General features: G+C 36.3%; 1 protein-coding gene across 7 annotated transcripts in view; it reads left to right on the forward strand.

The window, feature by feature from the left end:
- Positions 1-22,239, forward strand: part of DCLK2 (doublecortin like kinase 2) — an 87,528-nt gene that overhangs the window by 11,589 nt on the left and 53,700 nt on the right. For all 7 annotated transcript variants that reach the window (XR_012835244.1, XR_012835245.1, XM_075751273.1 and 4 more), the window contains exon 2: positions 1,615-1,949. Coding sequence is in view for 5 of the 7 variants with exons in the window: in XM_075751273.1 (XP_075607388.1) it covers positions 1,615-1,949 (335 nt within the window). In the remaining 2 variants the exon portion in view is untranslated. The remainder of the gene's footprint in view (positions 1-1,614; positions 1,950-22,239) is intronic.

Raw genomic sequence — 22,239 nt, forward strand, 5'->3', positions numbered from 1 at the left:
ACTGTCCTAGTGATGTTTATGGAGGCAGAACTGGCTGCCAGACTCCCCCAAACAAAATCATTGTTAACTTGTTAACTTATAATCTATTTTCTTTCAAATACAGCAAGTAAACTTTCAAGAAGGTCTAAATGCAAGATAAATTAGAAAGCAGTATAATTGATATGGGAAAAGAAACATGGAAAAAGTCTTTCAGATCACAGTAATTCTTCAGAGGTTTGAAAGTAGTTTGCTATCTTGCTTTTAGAATAAGCTATATAACTTCTAAGCTAAGTCAGCTCTCCAAACTAGAGTTCAGAAAGCAAAAGTATTGTTTAAAAGCTTTCTAGTGTGTATCTAAATGTAGGTATACATTTTGTAACTTTTACAATATTGTCCAATAGATGTATGTGTGTTCTTTATTCCTGTGTATATAGGAGGTGAGTTTGGTTAGTTACATAGTGACCTTGAGCATGCAGCTTTAATCTTAGAACAGGCTAAGCTTTTTAAGATATAGGTAGCTCTTCTGCCTGGAGGAGCGGTGTGTTCCGTCAGTTTGGAACCGCCTCTTCGAGAAGGTCTTTGGATATCATTTTGTGAGACCCCAGGGATGTGGGTTACAGAAATAACCCAGAGTTAAAGATGTCTCTTGTCATGGTCTGCATCTTGAATATTGTTGTTAGACATTAAAAGAGTTGTGGTAAACAACAAACAGCAGATTGAAAATTGCCGTCTTCTAAAAGAAACCCAGTCAGTCTCCAGACTTGCATTATGTCAAGGAATGGAGAAAAGTAACAAATGCCTTAGGTCTGCACCGTGGCTGGTGCCACTTTAATAATTTGATGTAAAGATGTGTATTACTAGCCTGTGATAACTTTTTTTGTGTGTGTGTGTCCTCTGACCTCCTTTTCATGACTTCAGGAGATATCAGCAGTGCAAGCTTTGAATTAGGAAAGAAATTAAAATGGGGAAGTTTAGATGTCTTTTCATATTCCTATAGTCTTAGTCTCATTTGTGGCCTCAACAGGTATGTGTTGGTCTAAGAAATGCTGAAGTGAATACATTTCAACAGTGTATCCTTGGTAGAAAGGGAATAACTTGGTAAATTAATGTGTCCTTCAGGGGAAGGATCTTGAGATACTTGAATTTTATTCTGTTAAAACTTGCTCCTTTTAAAATAAATTATGATTAAATATAGGTATGTGTGTCGACATCTTGAATTATATACTTGAGGAATATATAGGGAAGGACCTGAATATCTGCTGTAGAAGGATGCTCTTAATGTCATGTATTGTGAGCTCAAATAATTTAAGCACTTGGAAAATGACTCTGCAGTCAGAACTTACGATCCAAAAGAAATGGGAAGTATCTTCAACCCCCTCGTTACCTTTTACTGGTGTGGTTTGGTGGTTTGGGGTTTTTTTTATTTCTTAACCAGAGGTCTGTGGAAACCACTCCATGAGAGTATTGTTTGGGTAGAAAGCTCTGATAATTTACAGTCCTCCATTTAAAATGGCCTGCAGCTGAAATACAGGAAAATGACTCCTACTGAAAAATCTCGTTTGTTTTTTTTTTTTTAAATTGAAAAAAACAATCTGCAAAACCTCTTAAATTATGAAAATGTCGTCTTCTTTTCAGGTGAAAGTTATGTATGTGCATCCAATGAACCATATCGCAAAGTTGATTACACCAAGAATGTCAATCCAAACTGGTGTGTGAACATAAGGACTGGGTCCACTCGATCCTTGACATCTTTGACGTCCACAAAAAGTGAAGTGAAGGAGAGTAAAGATTTCATTAAACCCAAATTAGTGACTGTTATTAGAAGTGGAGTAAAACCACGGAAAGCTGTGAGAATTCTGCTGAATAAGAAGACTGCTCACTCCTTCGAACAGGTCCTGACAGACATCACAGAAGCTATTAAGTTAGATTCGGGTGTAGTGAAGAGACTTTGTACACTGGATGGAAAGCAGGTAGGAGAATAAATGGCTGTGACCATCTAATAATTATGAGTTAATCTAAGCTGCTTTGGTTTTGTAACTTGAATTCTTGTTACTGTATATGCTTTAACCTGCTTCTGAATAAGGACAGTTTAATAAGTGGTAACTTTTAAAATTTGTATTAAAAATCAATATCTACAAAAAATTAAAATTTTATATAATGCAAAAGAAGTTGACCACTAAATTCTAAGTAACAAAAGTAAAAATTAAATCCCCATCTTTTTATATGCTAACTCTGCATTGCTAAAGAAAGTGCCTGTTGATTAAGTAATGTAGTTTATTTGAAACATTTGAAAGCGAACTTGTTAAAATACATATGTGTTTTCAGACTACTATAAAGTGCTGACTGGTATAGGAAAAATATTGCTGCCTCTTTCCATTTCACAGCCACAGATTGCTATTTAAGTAGCAAAAGGACTGTCTTTCTGGAGGTAGTAACTGACATGATCTAAGGTCAAGAATGTTATCTGAAATTAATAATACAGGGAGGGTGGGGGGGGTGTCCATCATGTCTTTGCAACTTGCTTTTGCTTTTAGTTTTATTACTGCAAAAACATGCTGCCAGGATTAATGATGCGTTAGATCTTTTATTCGCACTCAGAAATACAAAGGAATGGTCCACAGAATGTTCTGCTGCACCAGGTAAAAGTGTCAGGACAGGAGTACATTTGCTGTTGATCAGTCAGGTTAATGACTCAGCTCTTCATGGAACAGGACTTTGATACTTGATACTTTTGTTTGACACTTATATGGAACTTTGACAGCATTGTGACTTTAGTAATATAGAATAACACAGGCTGCAAAGTAGATCACATTCAGTATCAGGTACCTGGACTATTGCACTGGTGACTAAATATTAGGATCCTTGCTCATTCAATAGGTATTTTTGCACACCTTCATACTTATACATTTGCATGAACTACTTGTAAAAGTTTCAATTGTGTTCAAACAGATGTGGGAATTTTTATTGTCAAGCTTTTTATAATGGTTATAATCCTATAGACTACTTAAAAAGCAGCTTTTTGTGTTGCAGAACAAGTGCGTTTACTCAGATTGTCTCAATATCACGTCAGTCTGGTTATGTTCTGTGTGCTGTGGATACGCTTTTTATAATTAAGTACTTGAACTTCTATTCTTTGGTATTAAATATAGCAAGGCAAATGCATAACTGAGACTCTTAATTTTCAGTATTTGGTGGCACTATGATGTGTTCTTTATTATTTCTAATAGGTTTGATTTTTAATGAGATTTGTTAACAAGATTTGTTAAAGGAGAATCCTTTCTAGGAACATCCAAAATGTGATTTAGTCATGTTTAATTTAGTTCATAATAAAATAGCTTTGAAGATATTTATTATACAGTAATTAGTCTCTTTTGCCTGCAAAGTCATCTGTTACTGTCTCAGATAAGATGAGTTTAGTCTTCTGAAGCAAGTAGATAGAAAGAGTCAGGAAAGGAAACTGCAAAAACTAGGATTCTCAGTTCAGATTAACCTCTTCTATTGCATTGTTAATACATTAGAAACTCTCTGGTCTGCACTGATGTGGAAGATGCAGTAGTGTATCAGGGATCAATAAAATTAATTAACACTAAATCTCACATATGTTGCTTGCACATTACTGTCACCCGTGGTGGATGGTGGCTGTCTTCAGTCCAAAGTGAGGATGACCAATCATTGGTAATGCTCAAAAATAAGTATAAGATTTCTAATTGCTGCAGTACCTCCTTCTGCTCTTCTATGATAAAGGCAATAATCACTTGGACTGCAGATGTAAGTGTACTAAAGCAGGACTGGGAAATCCCTGGTTTTCACTGCTAATAGGTGCTCCTTACAATTGCCTCTGTGTAAACTGTTTCAGCAGTAGTAGTGCATAAATGTTGTGACCTCCCTTCCATCTGCAAGAAAACCCTTTTGCTTTTCTATAGACTTTGTGAAGGAGTCTTTGCTTGCACAACTGTAGTGTAATTGTGACTTTAGTGGTCATGGGATGTAGTGCCCCAGATAGAAGACCTATGGCTTTAAGCACCCTGATAATAAGTCTCCTGCTTATCTAGGAGGATAGAGACTTCTGGGGGGTTTTTTTGTTTGTTTGTTTCTTTTTCTCCAAAGTGAAGGGCTGACACCAGTTTTAGGCAATAGGGATTTTTTTTTTTTCCTTTGTTCATTGCTTGTGTATGTAGAGGTTGGTGTCCAAGGGCTTTGTGGGGTGTCCTGGTTTCAGCTGGGATAGAGTTAATTTTTTCCTAGTAGCTGGTATCGTGGTGTGGTTTGGATTTAGGATGAGAATAATGTTGATAACATGCTGATGTTTTGGTTGTTGCTGAGCAATGTTTACACTAGGTCAGTGACTTTTCAGCTTCTCATGCTGCCCTGCCAGCGAGGAGGCTGGGGGTGCACAAGAAGCTGGGAGGGGACACGGCCAGGACAGCTGACCCCAACTGACCAAAAGGATACTCCATACCATATGACATCATGCTCAGTATATAACTGGGAGGAAGCTGGCTGGGGATGTGACCACGGCTCAAGAACTAGTTGGGCATTGGTCATCAGGGGAAGAGCAATTGTGCTGTGCATCACTTGTCTTCTATATTCTATTATTATTATTCTCTTCTTTTTCTGTCCTATTAAACTGTCTTTATCTCAACCCACGAATTTTACTTTTTTTTTTTTTCTGATTCTGTCACCCATCCCACTGTGGATAGGGAGTTGAGCAAACGACTGCATGGTTGTTTTAGCTGCCTGCCTGGTTAAACCACAACAGGGGTTTGAAAAAATGAAGAGTTGCTTTGCTGCCAATTCATGGAAATTTCTAAGCCTGTTTTCTCTAATGCAGTAATTGCTTATTCTTCTAAATCTGCTAGGGAGGCAGATCTTTTATGTTCATTGTAGCGTTGGCACAGCTTGAAAGGCAACCATTAAAAAAAAAGAAGAGACATTTTGTAAATGGCTATGTTCCTATAAATGTAGCTCTTGTGTTTCTCAGCGTTTTGGTTCTCTTTTTCCTGCTCCTTCGTATTTTTATCTCTGAGGAAATACATATCTTTTGCATTTTTTGTGAGCAGATAGCTTTAGGTTGTATTTTCTGTTTAATACAGAATTGATGCTGAAATTCAGGTATTTAAAACATGCATGTATAAAATTTGTATCTTTTTATTAGGAATGTGTTGTTCTGTTAACTTATGGGGCACTTTGTTTTCCAATAGAACTATTTAACATGTGTAGTAAGAGATGATCATGAAACCAGAGATCTATGAGGAAACCTTTTTAATTTTGAGCAGTACAACAGAAAGGATGTCCTCAAAATAGTTTTTATTTACTCTTCTGACTTCATTAATATTCACTGTAGCAACATCTTGATGATAATGGTAACACAGAGAATAACGTCCATGTTGGATATTTTCCTTGATTATTATGTATGAAGACAGACAATGATCTAGCTTTTAATTGTAAGATTTTATAACGTTTACAAGGTTTCCTTTTATTTTCAGTTTCAATATGGATGCTGTAACTTAGAATAGTAGTGCTTTGTAACCTCAAGTACAGATTATTTTTTTTTAACTACACTGATGCAAGGCTGACTTTTCAGTTTTAAGCTGTTGAGCAACCAACTTTTTTTTACCTCCCAGGATTTTTGAGATGGTTTCTATGTGAGGGAAAATATTCCTGTAAAAGTAACTAGGCTTTAACTCTGCAGTGCAAGCTTCTGCTATTTCAGTCTTTGTGCTTCTGACATTGAAGCTTGCCTAATATATTTGCTTGACCAAATGTTTTCCTTACTTGGCTGCATTTTTTCCTTTCTATTCTTTGCTGGAATCTGTCACTATCCTACTGTGAAGCAAGGACAGTCAGACTGAAATTTCTGTAGTAGGGAAGTTAACCTTTCATTATCTTGGAAGAGAATGGAAGGTCTCTATCTTGCTAAACAAGCTTCAACCATTGTGAAGTGTAGAGTAGGAACTTAATGGTAAATTACCTGCACTAACTGTTTAAAAGAATATACTATATGGGGAGGTGTGTGTGTGTATGTAATTTCCTGTGAGAAACTCAGAAAAAGCCATACAGAACTCTGAAGCATGAATTATATGACACACAAAAGAAAATTAAATCTTCATTCCAGGAAGATAGAAACTTTTTAAGCTTGTATTGTGTTGCAGCTTCATGGATTAATATCCATAACAGGATTGAAAAGGTGAATGAGCCACCTTTTCTGTAGCCCATTCCCAAAACAGTGAAAACATACCACAGATAAGCCTTGCTTTAAAGGTCTTTTTTTGATGGGCCACAAGTATGTTGGTGGCTATCTCTGAAACCAAAAGCTTCCTAATTTTCTGTTAATGGTGTTTTTCGTAAGATGCTCATTAAAAGTAAGGGGTAACTGAAGAAAACAGGTACTACGTTTGGAAGTATTCATCGGACTCATCTTGCTGTCCTCTCAGTAATTTTTTATTTTCCAATGACAGATTTGAAAATTCTTAGTAGAGATGATAGCTTCTATAAACTGAATTTAGTATTTGCTTTGTAGTGGAAATACTAAGGAGACCAACTGGACCTATTAACGTACCCATCATAGAGGGCAGAAACCAAAACAAGAGATGAGCAGGAGAGATCTTGTTTATTAGTGCAATCGATATTCCCCATAATCTTGTTTCGGTTCTTTTGGCACATAGACTTCTGTCATTCAGATCTGAAAATCTCCATTAATATAGCAGGCTTACTAGAATCTTAACCTCAGTGAGACCTGACTATTTAGTACTGAGACAACTTTTTGAACATGTGCATTTTGTTTTTCTCAGTTTCCACTTTTTTTTATGCAAAGTCATACTTGGATGAGATTTTTTTTAGTATTTTTACTGCAGTTAACTGAGTAATTTTAGCAAATATTTACCTTTTATTTCAATTCTCTCCCACCTAATTACAGTGGAAAAGCTACTCGGTTTTCAACTGTATTTTATTCATCAACGGTAGACTTTTTGGTGTTTTTTTTTAAGGAATCAGGCGCTAGGAGTTAGTTGTACACTTTTTTTGTGTGTGTCATTTAATTGTATTGTTACATCACTGTCTGATATCTCATTGCAAGCTGAGAAGCAACTGTAATAGAAACTTGCTTCCATGTTAGCAGCCATTGTATGTAGTAAGCTACTGAAACCAAAAGAAGTCTTTATCTTAGGTCTCAGGCTAGTGTAGGCACTTTCACAAATGTATTTGAAATAGCACAGATTTGAATTTCTGCTACAGGCAATCTTGCAAGAACATAAAAAGCTCCAACTTTTGTGCAGTTCTAGTTCTGCTGAAATTTAAAACAGCACTTTAAACTGAAATGTTGCATTAACCTGCAAGTACGAGGGGAAAAAAAACCCTAAGCCCTTGCATTCCTCACAACTCTTTTAAAAAGGCTTATATATTGTTATAGAGGAATGTTGGTGGCAGCTGCAAAGGGAGTGATTCTCTGCATTGCAGATCCCACAGAAATATTGCATTTGTGGACAAGGAGTCTTTCCTCGCCTAGCTTCAAGACTTTGAACAGTAGTGATAGCCTCTTAAAGGCTGAGGGTCAGAAGAGGTAGAGTTAACTTTTAGAAAACCATTTTAAATTTGTGAAACAAACTGCAGCAGACTACTTGGTGATTTGACACTGTGGATTTGATTGACAATATAACTACTGAAAGAGCAGATATGTTGGATAGAAAGGCTTTTCAGAATTTGTTGTGGATATCCACAAGAAAAAGCATGTTAATCTGCTTATTATGTGGCAAATTACACAAATGAGACTTACGTCTACTCTGAGTGAGGGGCGGAAATCACTGCAGTCTTTATATTGGTTTACAAGACTTAAATATCAACAACGTGTGTGCAACATCATATGAGACAATGGGAACAGGACCATTACCTCTGAGACCTGTTGATGCAGCAGTGGATAGCACTGCAATGTAAGAGTGGAATACCAACTTGAAATGGGCATATATATTCTTAGTTTGGTGGTTTGGATTTTTTGTTTATTTTGAGTTTTTTTTAGCTGACATGAGTCCACAAACTAATATTGTGTGAGAAACAGTAAAATATATTGATGGAGATGCAACCAGAAGCAGTAATTAGATTTTCTTTAAAAGAGAGAGAATATAACTTCTGAGAGAGACCATCCAAGAGAATAGGAACTAAGTGGCCTGGGAAATTAAATCAGAAAAGATACGTACTTACAGTACAGAGGAGGAAAAGAAAAGCTCATACTAGATGCTGTCAAGAGTGATGTTTCTCATTCACTGGATGGACATGAGACAAAACCGATGTGGAAGAGCTAAAGATTACTTTCCAAGGCATAGGGAAACCCTGAAAAAGAGTATAGAGGAGTCCTGAAGACTCTAATCATCCTACAGCTGATGTTCATTGGATGAGATGAGTGTCCCTAAGACTGAGCTAAATAAACTTCGCTCTGAGACTTATGTGGAAAAAAAATCAGGAAGCAATGCTGTGAATCACTTGCTGATGGTTGGCTGGATCCTTTTCCCTTTTAAAAGTAAATATGTAGCAGTGGAACACCTCTGTTACTTGGAAGTTCAAAAGTTCCATGTTATTTGGTACAGCCACCTTTATGTGTGTTATAGGCTAGAAGGGCTTTGACACAGCACCTGTCTGTTCAGGGAGCCTGCTGGTTTGGTTTGAGCTCAGGACACAGAATGCTTCAGCAGAGTGTATGATGTGGGGTTTTGGTGGGGGAGGGTGGTGTTTGTTATTGGTGGTGGTTTTTCAACAATAAAGAATTATGGAACAGTGACTTAGACAAGGCAAAGAGAACAGTAGTGGCTACTTGTATATGAAGTAAGCTTTTTGACATCGTCTTTTCACATCAGTTAGCTAGGGAAGGATTGTCTAGAGAAAAATGCACTACTTACTGAATGCACAGTTGGAATACTGCTGTTCTGAATGATTATTGATGATTCACTGCCAACTGGAATTTTATATTGAGTAGGGGTCAATGAATGGGTGTCTGTACTAGTCACTGTAAATGACCTAGATGATGGAAGGGACGATATGCTTAATAAATACAAAGAACACACCAAACGGATGAGCTACAGGAAACCTGGACAACATAAAATCACAATAATCTTGACAAACTGCAGAAATAGCTTAGGATAAGGCAGGTTGAGTAATCAGACTCACTGGTTATTAACAATGCAGATAGAAAATGGCAAGTAGTTCTGGTTGAAGTGGTAAAGGATCACAGCTGAAGATGAATTAATAGTGTCAATGGTTGTGCATAGGATTTAGGCGAAGTTGGACTTGTACTGGAGGCTAGAATTGTTTCCGAGAACTACTGTAGAGAGGTGTCTGTCTAGTCAGTGTAGGGTACAAATCTTTGAAGTCTAAGGAAAATAAAAGAATTAAAGTGGCCCTAATGTTGAGGAGGTCTGTGTGACAGGAAATTAATTCATCCATGGACATCGCTATGTGATATTTTTGTTCAGACTTTCAATTGGTATGCTCAGAACTGGAAGCTGAGGTTATTTATTGCTAGAAGAAAGGAGAAAATAGTGTACTCAAGCAGAGGAGATAATTTTGGACTCTGTCATGGACATAGGAATATTCCCATCTGTAGTTATTTATGGAAGGAAGGGTTATCTGAAACTAACCTGAAATTAACTGCACCCTGTCATAGGTGCAGATATCTGAAAAATACCCTAAATATGAAAATATCTTCTTCCAGCTACAAATCTTGTCATGCAACAATTTCTAAAGCGTTTTCATTACATGCAGTGGTAAAAAGGCCACAGGCACATAATGTGTGGTTTAGGATTTACCCTAGAAAGTATTTATAATTTTTATCACAGTTGTCAGAGGATCATATTACCAGACAAATTACCGTTTTAAGAAAAAAAGAAAATGCGAAATGGTAAAGATTTTATTTAAAAGTAACAGGTGCTACAGAAAAAGTATTAAAAAAGAAACAGAACTTTTAACATCTAGTGAGTCATCTCAGAAGAATATCTTAAACTAGCGCTGAATAATAATACTGACGGAGCTCTTCAGCTTTGTTGCATATGCAAAAAATAAAGGTCATGCCATGTGAAATGGCCACAGTCTAGCACTGGAAAACTTGGCTTTCTGGAACAAAGGTCTTTAGAATTTGTTGAGGGCATGGGGTGGACAGGGGACCCCCTGTATATTATTCTTAGTTTCTGGAGATCAATAACCCAAAATACAGTACAGGTAAAGTAGAGAATGTACATCTCCTCCCCACAAGGATGCATAATTCTAGCTTTGGGGATGTGGCTAATGTTGTTGAGAATGTAATGGCCAGGGTCCACTGGTTGTGAATCTAGTCTTTTTCAGTGAGATAAGGTTTAGATATGTAATTAGTAATGCCCACTGCCATCAAACTAACAGGTTGGTGAAGTGGGATGTTAAAATAATAGAATATTTGTCAAAATGAATGCAAAATCAAATGCTGATTTGAAGTCAGCACTTTTAAATTAGAGCATGGCAGCTGAAAAAAATTGCTGATATTTTAGCTAAAAGCACACGTGGGTCCTGCTAAAAGTGACAATCCAACTTACTGGAATCTTTGTGGATCTATAGAGAGGATAAATTCTACTGGGTTTTCAATTTTTGTCTGTGCACACCAAGAGCTGACAACGCTTAATAAAAATGACATGCTGCACAGTGTGAGAAACAATCACTACAAAAATAATGGTGTCACCAGTGGTAACGTATCTTTGTTGATGTATGATTACAATAATTTTAGTTCTGGGTTACAGAAATGGTGTGTGTAGAGCTCTTGGAATAAAAGAGCGGTATGCAGTCATTGTCTGCCATCTGCCATGCTAAAGATCAAATCACATGACTTGGAAACTAAACCTTGGGAATTTGTTGTATCCTGCTGAGCCTGGCCATTAACAGATAATTAGTCTGGTAAAAATCTTTTGAGTTCATTCTGCAGCTGTCATATGCCAGATTAGGATTTGTGTCACAGGTTCCTCATTACTTTGAGATCTTGGATTTTTTTTTTTCCTAGAATTAAATTACCCTATATTACTTCAGTAAACAGTTCTTGCATTATCGCATTTAAACATGCAAACTTTTCTCTAAGAAGCCTGTTACACCTTACAGCATAAAGCTATTTACCAACTGCATATGAAAGGCTTTTAAGGCTGAATTTTCTCCATTCTTGTTCATAACACAGTCTATAAGCAGACTTTCTAGTTTTAAGATTTGTCTTTGAGGTTGTCAGGTTGATCGATCTGTTACAGTAGCTGCTTCTTGGTTGACTGTAATCAGATTGTTAGTGTCTCTTAAGTCTATTGAAGCAAAAATACTGAAATCTTAAAATATGAACTTTTCTTCTAGATTTGTACCTGTTATTAAGAAAAATGGCATTCTCTTAGATAATCAATTAATGGCTGTCCTTGTTTTGGCAGGGACAGAGTTAATTTTCTTCCTAGCAGCTGGCATAGTGCTGTGTTTTGGGTTTAGGTTGAGAATAATGTTGATAGCACACTGATGTTTTTAGTTGTTACCAAGCAGTCAAGGACTTTTCAGCTTCTCCTACTGGCCTGCCAACAAGAAGACGGGGGGCACCCAACAAGCTAAGAGGGGACATAGCCAAACTGATCAAAAGGATATTCCATACCATATGATGTCATGCTCCATATATAACTGGGGGTTAGCCAGGAGGTGGGGCAGCTTGGGAACTAGCTGAGCATTGGCTTCAGGTGGTGAGAAATTGTGCCGTTCATTACTTGTTTTGTATATTCTTTATTATTATTATTATTATTATCATCATCATCATAATCTTCCTTTTCTGTCCTAATAAACTGTCTTTATCTCAAACCATGATTCTTTTTAAAATTATTATTATTTATTTATTTATTTATTATTCTCTCCCCCATCCTGCTGGAGGGGGAAGTGAGCAAATGGCTGTGTGGTTGTTTTAGCTGCCAGCTGGGTTAAACCATGACAATGGTGGGAAATATGAAACAGTTTGTCAGAGAAAGGAAAGGGAATATTCATCTTTAATGTTTAAAATATTGCTAGCTGATTAATTTGCAATGAACCTTTAAACACAGTAGTCTGAAGACTCTGAAGGGAAAATAATGTTGAAGTAATAGCAACACAAGCCAACTTTTAAAAGCAAAGAGCTTCCCAGCACTTAAATGGAACAATGACCCTGATTGTGGCTTGAAGTTAGTAAGCTTTGCATATGCTGCAGGCAGTAAAATTCAGTGTTCTTGCAGCACTTTTCTTTTTTACAAAGTCAACAATCATTTTCTTCTGTTGTGCAAATATACAGTCTATGGCATGTTATTAAATATTTATTTTGTTCATATTTATTTGGTGTTTTATTTATTGATACATGGCACAGGGTGTCTCTACAAATGTGGAAGACTTTTTGAAGAAACTAAAATATTTCAGAAGAAAGCACAAAGAATAGAGCATAACTTGTAAACTAAATGGCAAGTTAGAATTTTGGGCTAGTAGGTTTGGCATTTCTTGGCTTTACCTTTCTTACCTCTAACCTCCAGCTCAACTTGTATTTAGTTAGGGAGTTCCAGTCTGGATAAAATTATTGGAAAATAGGCCAGCTAGTTAAGAAATGGTTGAGTACCGGACAGCCAGAGTTCTCTTTAAGCGCTGTCTGAAGGCGCTGTTTTCTTGCAAGTGGAAAATATGCAGTTTCTCTCTTAAAGAAATCAAGGTTCTGGTTCATTTAAATCTGAGTAAAATTGAACAAGAGATATTCAAGCATAGATAAATGTGGAGTTGGATCCTACTTAAAGAGTATTTGCCTTATTCTCCCTGTATTTTCAAGGGACCCAGTAATACAGACACTTGGAATATGCCTCCATGGTTGTACAGGCAGACATCTGACACCAGCTAGCTTTGATCTGTATAACCTATGGACCCAGAGGTGGTCTGTGTCTGGTCAGACTGCAGACTGATTGACATCTTACCTAGTTGCTATCAGGTGGGTAGATGTATTCTCAACCAGTCAAGTATATAATGCTTTTTGAGGTAGGAAGTAGTGTTTCTACTGTGAAGAGAATTGTAATATAATGTGTGCACTTGGTGATAGTTTTCTTACCAGACTTCTACAGGGGTAGTAAAGAGGCAATTGATTTTCCCATTCTTTCTCCTCTTATAGACCCTCCTTCCCGTGTGTCAGACAGTAAGAAAAAGCTTGTAAAAGTAGTATTTTTCCCTCCGATGTATTTGCTTTATTACCAAGTTTCAGATTTTTGTTTCTCCTTTTCCTGCAAAAATGAAGAGTGACTTTGATGAAGGGCATTTGAGCAGTTGGGATACTACTCATACTGACACTGAGACATCATAGCTACATGACTTCTCTGGATTAGCTGTACTAATATATTTCTAATATTCTATTTCTGTCTATTTCTAACATATATATTATATTTCTAGCATATACTGTGCTATAAACAAAAGTGTTCTGAATATTTGGTTACTAGGCTTTCCTAGAACCTGGGAGAGTTTTCAGATGCACTTAGATTCAAGTTCTTTCCTGCAATCATGTTACAACTGGGAATAGTAATCCGGCCAAGGTACATTTAAAGGTAACTATTAACTAGAATCCTTCATATAATCACTTTAGGAATAGCAGAAGTAAACAGCCTTGTTGAGACATAGGACTCGAAGGGACAGCATGGCTCAGAATATCCAATCACCTATGTTGGCATTGGCAATCTCAAATGCTTTATGTCCAGAATAGTTCATGGGAACGTCCGCTGTGTCCTTCTCCTATACACTGCTAGTCACAAACCCATCCCCAGGACCTGTAACAAACTGGAGTTGCTAGTCTGTGAAACTTTGGGACTTTGGTGTTTGTGTATTACAGGGAAAGAGTGGGAGAGATTTAAAATGTTCTTTATATCCTCAGCTCCTACACTGCCAAGTAATTTTAGATGGGCTATTCCAAAACGATTCCAGGACAGTGTTCGGGATATCCGAGCAAAGAGAACACACTGGTGTACTGACATCTGACTCAGAAAACCATCTCTGCGAACAAAATCCATATACCACAATTGGCTTTATATAACTGTAAGAGGAAACATGGCACAGTGAAGGTTCCTGGTAGACATAAGTATTCTGGCGACTTCTCACTGTGGCTGATTTTTTTGCCTCAGAGGGAAGAATATTCTCTCCACTTCCCTGGAGCTGAGGGGTTAAGCAGGGAAATCTGTCTTCTGCAGGTACCCATGCGAGCTCTGATATAGAAGATTAGTGTGTAAAAACTTATGTATTAGATCATATTTGTAATATTTATGTTAATATATACTTGTAAGTTTTATAATATGTAATAATTTATACATTTTTACTTGAAGCATAAATACGGTAAAATCAGTATTGTAAGCTTGTGAAGTCTAAGAGGAAGAAGATGGACAAATGATGAAATCTGATTCACAAAGGTCTGTATTTTGTCCCTTGTTTTCATACACAAACAACAAAATTTCCTGCAGTTTTAGTATCAGAGTGGCTGTTGGTATAGACAATGGCTTTGTTATTATCTGCAATCTTTGATGCTCACTTAAGAATACACTTCTGGTTCAAGTGCTAATACTCCTTTACTGAAAGGAATTTGTTCTTGCTTTTTGACTGAGATACCTAATTGGACCTCATCATTGTCTTCTGTCACACATTATCAAGAAGCCTGCAAGAGAAGGTGCAGTCCAAGATGCAGAGGTGTTTGCTGAGGAGTTTTTAGGATCTGAGAGGGACTCAAATACTCTTTAAACTAGTAATTATTATACAGACTTGCTTGGTTTTGAATAAATTTTGGTTTCTTTCAGCACACTTCATCTCTTGCACATCATTTTTTCCTATCTTCTACTTTTCAAATATTTGACTTTAAAAATGTATTTATGATACTTATATTTAAACAACTTATTTTTCCTCCCAGATATATGTCACTAAATATACAAAATTTAGAGCAGTGTTATAGTAAGTGGGTGAATGAAGGTATTTGATACTACTACTTAGGAATTGCAGACACTTGACTGGAATTTCCAAAGTACAATCATGGCTTGCTTGCATATTTTGGCAAGAATCAGTGGAGTTGAAAGTTTTTATTCCTTGAAATTCTATTTTTGAAACTTTATTTATCATTATAGTAATTCCGTATTTGATACATATATGTATCTTAATGTATGGGACATATAGAATAAATGCTAATATTAGGAGTCTTCACTGGTCATAATAATATGTAACAGTTTTCTTGCCAAAAACTGCATGTAGGGAAGTGCAGATTAGACAGATGAACGTTTTTATATTTTTTTAAGCAAGTTTTTCATGTTCATTTAAGACCTGTGTAACAAAGTATGATTGACATTACATATATATTTAGAGAAATAAATAAGACTTACCAAATATCATTTGTTTTGTTCCAATACAAGTCAAAAGACATGAACAGAAAATTATCAGAAGCACTGAGACATTATGTACCTCTAAAAATGATTAGGAGTTTAGTACCTTAGTCTTATCTGAGGCTTTCAAGAAGTCTCTGTCCCAATCCTTAGTAAGAAATAATATTTGTATGGAGTTTTTGGAGGTAAATACCAGTATAAGTTATCAAGTATGGGGGGAGGGTCTGTCTGAAAATTCAGCCTGATTGCTGTTTAAGAAAAAGAAAAGCACCTCTAGTTTTGAAGCTATTAAAATATGATTAGCCAAATAGAGTCTATAAGGCCAGATCACAACACTTCAGTCTCTGATGACCTAATTTAATGAATGTAGTTTTCTAGTGAGAACAAGTAGAACAGTGATCAACTTTATAAACTCCATGTTCAGTTGTATCTCTGTGTGAGGGGGAAAAAAATGTTTTGAAATTGTGTTGGACATGTGAACTGTTAGGGTGAGGAGTTTTTCATTCTTTACTCCTATGCTCTAGTACAGAAATAAAGGACAGCCTCACAGCTGTTTGGACTTTTACAGAGCTACCTCTGATTGGAGAGAGAACAGTGACATCCAGCTACACTTCTTTCTTTGCTCTAGTTCTCCTTAATCTTCCTTAGTCTAATGCATTCCTTGTATAAGTATTGCTAAGTCAAGGTATGCAAAACTACTCCACTGCTCACATATTAGTGGCAAAAAACTGTGCAGGGATTTTCATCAGCTCAGAACCCAGCAGGCTTCCAGAATGAACAGGGACTCTGATTAATAGTCAGGCCTCCAAGATTTCTACTTCTTGCTCACATAGTGGGGAAGATCCTTGTGTCACATCCTAGACCTTCTTTTGTCATCTGTTGGGAGGTAGATGCAAGTCTGGTAGTGCCTAAATGCTTATCTGAAATTGAAAACTTCAGTTTATGCATCTTGCTTAAATAAGGGTTCTTAAATAATAAAAGCAGCTTCCATTGTGTTAACCCTGTCACCAGGATCTTCACTTGATGGTAGGGAATGGAGGGCAGCGTTTGTTTATAAAAAGCGTCCATTAAGAGAGGAAACAGGATAGTCCATGGCAGTATCCTATGGAGAATGTTGCTGTCACTTATAAACCATTTTCTACTTACTCTTCTAGTTACAAAAGATAAATTATAATAAAAAAGTGTCCACTGATAAGCAACACGCAGGAAAACGAGATGCATACGTGCTCTGGCTGTTCTCGAGTGTCTGGACACAAATGCTCAATGCACATTGAGGTATGTTTTCTGGACAACAGAAAAACTGTGAGAATAGGGCTTTGGATATTTCTGCTAAATATAACTCCCCAGTGTTTCACTGCTCTCGAGTTTGCAGCATATATCTGAAATGACTTCCAAATCATTTAGTGTGGTTTGTGTTTTGGGTTTTTTTTCCCTTCATCTGTAGCAGAGTTTATTGGTGAAATTCTATTGAAATCACATGTGCATTAGAGGAAAAATATGCCTGTCTTCTGGCTTGTTTGCCTGATAGTTAGAAGTGGATCTATCTTTTAAATGGAATCTTTTCCTTTCCCCAAATTTCTTTTCCAAAATTGTAAACTCTCTTTCCTCCTCCTTTTCAAAGCCAGTGGGAATTGATACAGATCCTGGCAACAGGACATATTGATGAAATTCTCATTGCTGTGAATGAAAATGCTTTGTTGCTGTAAATATTGGGAGAGGACAGAGGAGGAAAGGTAGGATCCAATATTTTCACATGCAGACCCAACTATAAATCCTTGTTAGTACACTGGTATGCTAAGTAAGAATTACAACACTTCCTCTTTTGTATGGTGGAAAAAAAGGGTTATGTGAAGTTCAAATCTGACTTGGGACTGAACTAGAAAAGTCTTGTCATGTGTGACATGAGAAATAAATATTAATACCTCTTGTGTAAATTGACTTTGTTAGGGATGAGAGTGAAGTTAGAGGTTCTTTGTGACCTTAATTTTTCCTCAGAATTTTATATATCCATATATAATTAATCTCAAAATGTTTTAGATGATTCATCCTCCCTCTTACAGTGAGTCATTTTCAGTCTGACTGGCATACTTGAAAAATTTTATTTTTAGCTAAGGGCTAGATACTGTGTGTATGACACCTGAGTGTTTGTGAGAGTGACTTATCTGTAAACTGTCCTCAGCTGGCAGGGAACAAATTATAATTTTGTCTTATTCTATAAAAGTTCTCTTTTAATTGTCATTTGCTGTAGTAGAAAGTGCAGGTTTTCTGTGAAATGGAGTATTTAGAAGGAAACTCTTATTCTAATAGTGTATTGCCAGGTTTCAGTGAGAAAAGTGACTTTAGCAGTAGCATTCTTTACCACATATATGCTTGAGTTTGTCTATTTTGTAAAATATGTAAATAAAATTGTTTTCTGCATTTGTATCCTCAAAACAACAGCAAATCTAATCTTTTTTTTTTTTTCCTTTAATAGAAAGTATAGTTTAAACAGATTGTTCACTTTTAATATTCTACTAGACTAGATTTTTCGATGCTTAAATCTGGCTGACAGTTCTTTGATATATTAGGTTATAGTTAAAATCTCCAAACTCATTAACACATTTCCAACTATTTTAAAAATTAAATTCTCAGGGTAAAAATCTGAGTTCTGAGAAATTAATTTTCAAAAATACCTGCATGTTTTCACTAGTGCATAGATACGCTTGAAGTATGTAGCACCTGACAAGCTATTCATTTGTAAAACTGTGATTATAAAATTGCTGTTTGGAAATTATTTGTTCTGCATCACTTCTTTAGCAGAAACTTGATGTCTGCCTTTAATTCACTGTGACCCTTCTCCATCACCTCTCTGATAGCATTTGATTTACATTTGTTTTGCTTCTGTTCTTATTGATGTAGCCTTGGAAATCCCTCAAGTGATTTCAGTCTAAATATGGCAAGCTTTTATTGCCTTTAAAAATTTTTTTTTATACCATTAGTAATGTTAGTGTGTGCCAGGGAAGGCAGATAAATGAATGCATCTTTGGGCAAGGTGTTAGTTGTACAAAGTTGAACGTACAAGTTGAGGGATAAACTTACCTGCTTACACGCTCACTCTGTTTGCCATGTTTCTAATTTGAAAGGACTGGGAGTGTCCACAGCTTTTAATATTTTTTGTATATTTGGTTTAAATGGTTTACTTAAGGAATGTTCTTTGTTTGTTCCCGGTGATAATGTACAGTTTCTACTAAAAGACAGGTAACATTTTAGTAATTCTAAATTTGCATCAATGTAACCATAAATGCTGACTCTCTGTATTATAATAGAACGTCATGACCTTATTCAGAATGATAGTATGGGCTTTTTGTAAATAATAGGAAAATGACTTGATGTCACTTGATTTTTCTCCTACCTCTCTTACAATCTTTCCTCCAGTGTGGAATGGATTTTAGTAAAAAAATGGACATTGTAACGTAGTGATATCAATAGGGGTATTTTTGGTGTGTGTTTGTTTTTTTTATTGTTGTTATAACACAGTATTAAGTAATTATAAAATCTTTTAATGGCAAATTTGTCAGAAGACCGCTATGAATTTTTGGCTATGAACGTAATAAAAGTTATTTAAAACACTGTGCTGAAAGAATGGGTAATCTTGCAACTTGATGAAAAATACTTCTTGTTTTTTAATTGATGAAATACTGAACCTTCAGAACGCTCAGGTAAATATCTCACTGTGCAGGAGGGGAACTTGGTCAAATGAAGAACTTTTTTTTTTTTTTTTTTTTTTTTTTAGGAATTCTGTCAAATTAAGACTATTTTTTTTTAATCGAACTCAATTCAGTGGGCTAAAGTTTTACTTTCCTTTGGCTAGATTTGTCACAAGCTTAATGTTAATAAAGAATGAGTAATTGTGTTTCCCAGAATTGTGAAGTGGAGATTGGAGGGGTCGTTATGAAGTAAATGAAATGCACTTTTGTGGTGTTTCTTTTTCTAAACCTGTCAGGTGACGTTCTTTTAAAGCTGATGCAGCATCTGCCACTTCATATTGGCAGACAATAAATCCACATAGAGGATTTCTGCATTCATTTGCCTTGGATATAAGGAGTTTACAATGACAAGCAATAAGCATGGCTTTTACTTCAGTCTACTTGACTGAAGTAGACCAAATTAAAAGCCTTTATTTTAAAAGACTTTATTTTAAAAGCAGAAGCGTCTGTGAAATTTGCAAATTTAGACAGAGAAAGTCAATGTTTACTGTGAATCTCTGAGTTGGCAATTGACTTGAATAACTTCAAAAGTGCATGACCAAGAAGGTGGCACAGTTAGAGACTGAGGGTAGATACATTTGCGTATAGCCTATGAGGCATTAAAATTAATATGATTTACTTTTCTAACTTCTATACTTGCTGAAAAGCCATAAAATACCTCATCTCTTTATAAAAATGTTTAAAAATTTTGCTCTTCCCATCTCTAATATAAGCTTGGAGGAAGATGAAACATGTACGTTTTTTAAAAAGTGTTATTTTCATAACTTATATTACTAAATTTTGCTACTTTCTATTCTTGCTGAGTCTCACTACTTTTTACTTCCCTGAGTATACTTCTTGCAGTAGTAACTGGCTGATGCACAGGGCAATACTTGAACATTTCTAGGGTCTGTGTGTAAACTTCAATTTGGGTTGACAGTACTTAATTAAACATGAAGCATAGTAAGAGAAACTGTGTGTAGGGGGAGATTGCACTTCTGCTGTGAATTTTTTAAGTGTTTGGGGTTTTTTTTAAGCCTACTGTTTTTAGAGTTATCCTAAGTGTTACAAATAAGTCAACCAAATCCGAGAGAAGAATCTTCCCAGGAGGGCTAAGAACTTTCACTGAACTTGGCTTTTGTACTGCAGGCACTTCATGCTGTATCTTTTAGAGTGTTCTCCAGATAGACTTTCAGGAATATCTGTACTGATAGATGCCAAGTTGAGAAAAATCAGCACAAGTCCAGAGAATCTTACCATTGCTCGCTTGCAGGCTCTGAGCTGTTGTGTTTTGTTTGATCTGGGTCTTAAATGCAATAAAGGAATAATAAAAATAAGTTTTAGACTTCAATACAGCTCTGCAGAGAGCTGTGTTCAGTCCTTGCGTGTAAACAGATTTCAGGATGGCTGAGTTCCTCCACGTTTATTAATAGTTCTCACTCCTTTAAAGGCCCCAGTATGTAACTGCCATGTATCAAATGTAAATATTTGTACAGATTTCAAATGATATTTTTTTTAGACTAGTAAGCAAAGAGTTTTATAACAAAACATATTGCTATAGTCCCCTTTCCACAAAAGAAAAGCCTGTCAGGGAAACATCTATGGAATACTTAGTAGATGCAGTGTGAACCATGAATTCCTGGAGCTGCAGTTAACTTTTCCGTACGGTATTCTGAGCGGCAGTTTCAACATGGTGTTCATAGAAAACAGATGGGTTTTAAAAGCTAATTAGGAATAGTAAAGTAATAATAAAATAGCTAGTAATTTTAAATTCCCTTCTTGGGGATCTGCATCTCTACTAGAAATATTTCTGGGGAGGTTCAGGGGAAAAAAAAAAATCCACTGATCCAGTATATGCTTTCTACAAAATCTTTTAGCATTATGCTCTTATTTTGGGAGCTGTGTTGCCTATTATCCCTCAGACGTTCCACTGAGTTAAAAAAGACTAATGTTAATGTTAAATAGACAGTTTGTATCAATACAAATCATATCTCTAGGCATTTTCTTTAAGGCAATTTCTAAGAGAGCTACTTGTTTGGGGAAGGCTTTGCAAGTCAGACAGGTATCTGCCAGCCCATTTTAATGCACTGTACAGAGTGCACTGTACTGCCAGTCCATTTTAATGTGCCAGTAGAGAAAACGTCAGGGTAAGTAAAATCAAGTAACTATGATTGCATATGCTGAATCCAGATAAGAATTAAGACTCTTGCAGTGAATCTGCCAAAAGTAGATGGGCTTGGGTTCTAATTTTGAACACTAAATCAGTTGATCACTGACAGAGTCCCACAGAGGTCATCTTGGCACACATAGTGAAACTCTACCCAGAGCTAGTAAAAACAACATATGTTCCCAGAAGCTGCTTAGGAAGTTCTTTAAGCACTGGGGAATATCTGCAAAAGCCTTAGAACTTGAGAGTAGAAATAAGGACACCAATAACCTCATAATGAAGGAGTAGTCACCAGAACTATACTCCTGCTTTAGCAGTAGTGACTAAATGGATTAAGGCTAATACTGCTGTAAACAAGTGTAGGAATGGTTGAAATTCTAACCAGGACTCCAGTATGGGCAGAAATTCTCTCAATGGGAGGAATTGCAAGAGCGGGAAGTGTAAAGTGAATCTGTTAGTATAACTGGTACGTGAGATTCAGTGATGATATCCTGACACATTTTTGTTTAAGTGCCTGCTTTACCCTTTTATGGTCTATATTATCTCAAGACTGTGGTGATATTTCAGCATTTGAAGAGAATGTCAGAAATCATGCCTGAGGAAACATTTTCTGCTCTTGGAGAGTGTAAGATTCTTGTGGTATAAGGAGTAAGAGAATGACAAAAAAAAAAATCAGGTGTTTCTGACTCAAGCTACCTACAAAATATTAGTCAAGTGAGAAATATGAGAGGTTTTTTAATGTGCTTGTTCAGAGTCAGACAGCTAACTGGGTGAGTTTGTAATACATTTCAGTTCCAGAAGGATGTCTTGACAGTGAATAGGTGCGATTGCAGCATGGCTTTAAGTTGGCTCTGATACAAACAGCAGTGAACTGGCAGCAGCCCAGGCCTCAGCTGCTGGTATTGGTACTCAGGCTGGAGCATTGCTACTGTTAATGTTGAATATGGCTAGATTAAAGCTACCCTGGATTTTTCTGCATGAAATGGAGTCCATATTAGCAGTC

This window comes from Balearica regulorum, chromosome 4 (assembly GCF_011004875.1).
Source record: "Balearica regulorum gibbericeps isolate bBalReg1 chromosome 4, bBalReg1.pri, whole genome shotgun sequence".
Taxonomy (NCBI): Eukaryota; Metazoa; Chordata; class Aves; order Gruiformes; family Gruidae; genus Balearica; species Balearica regulorum.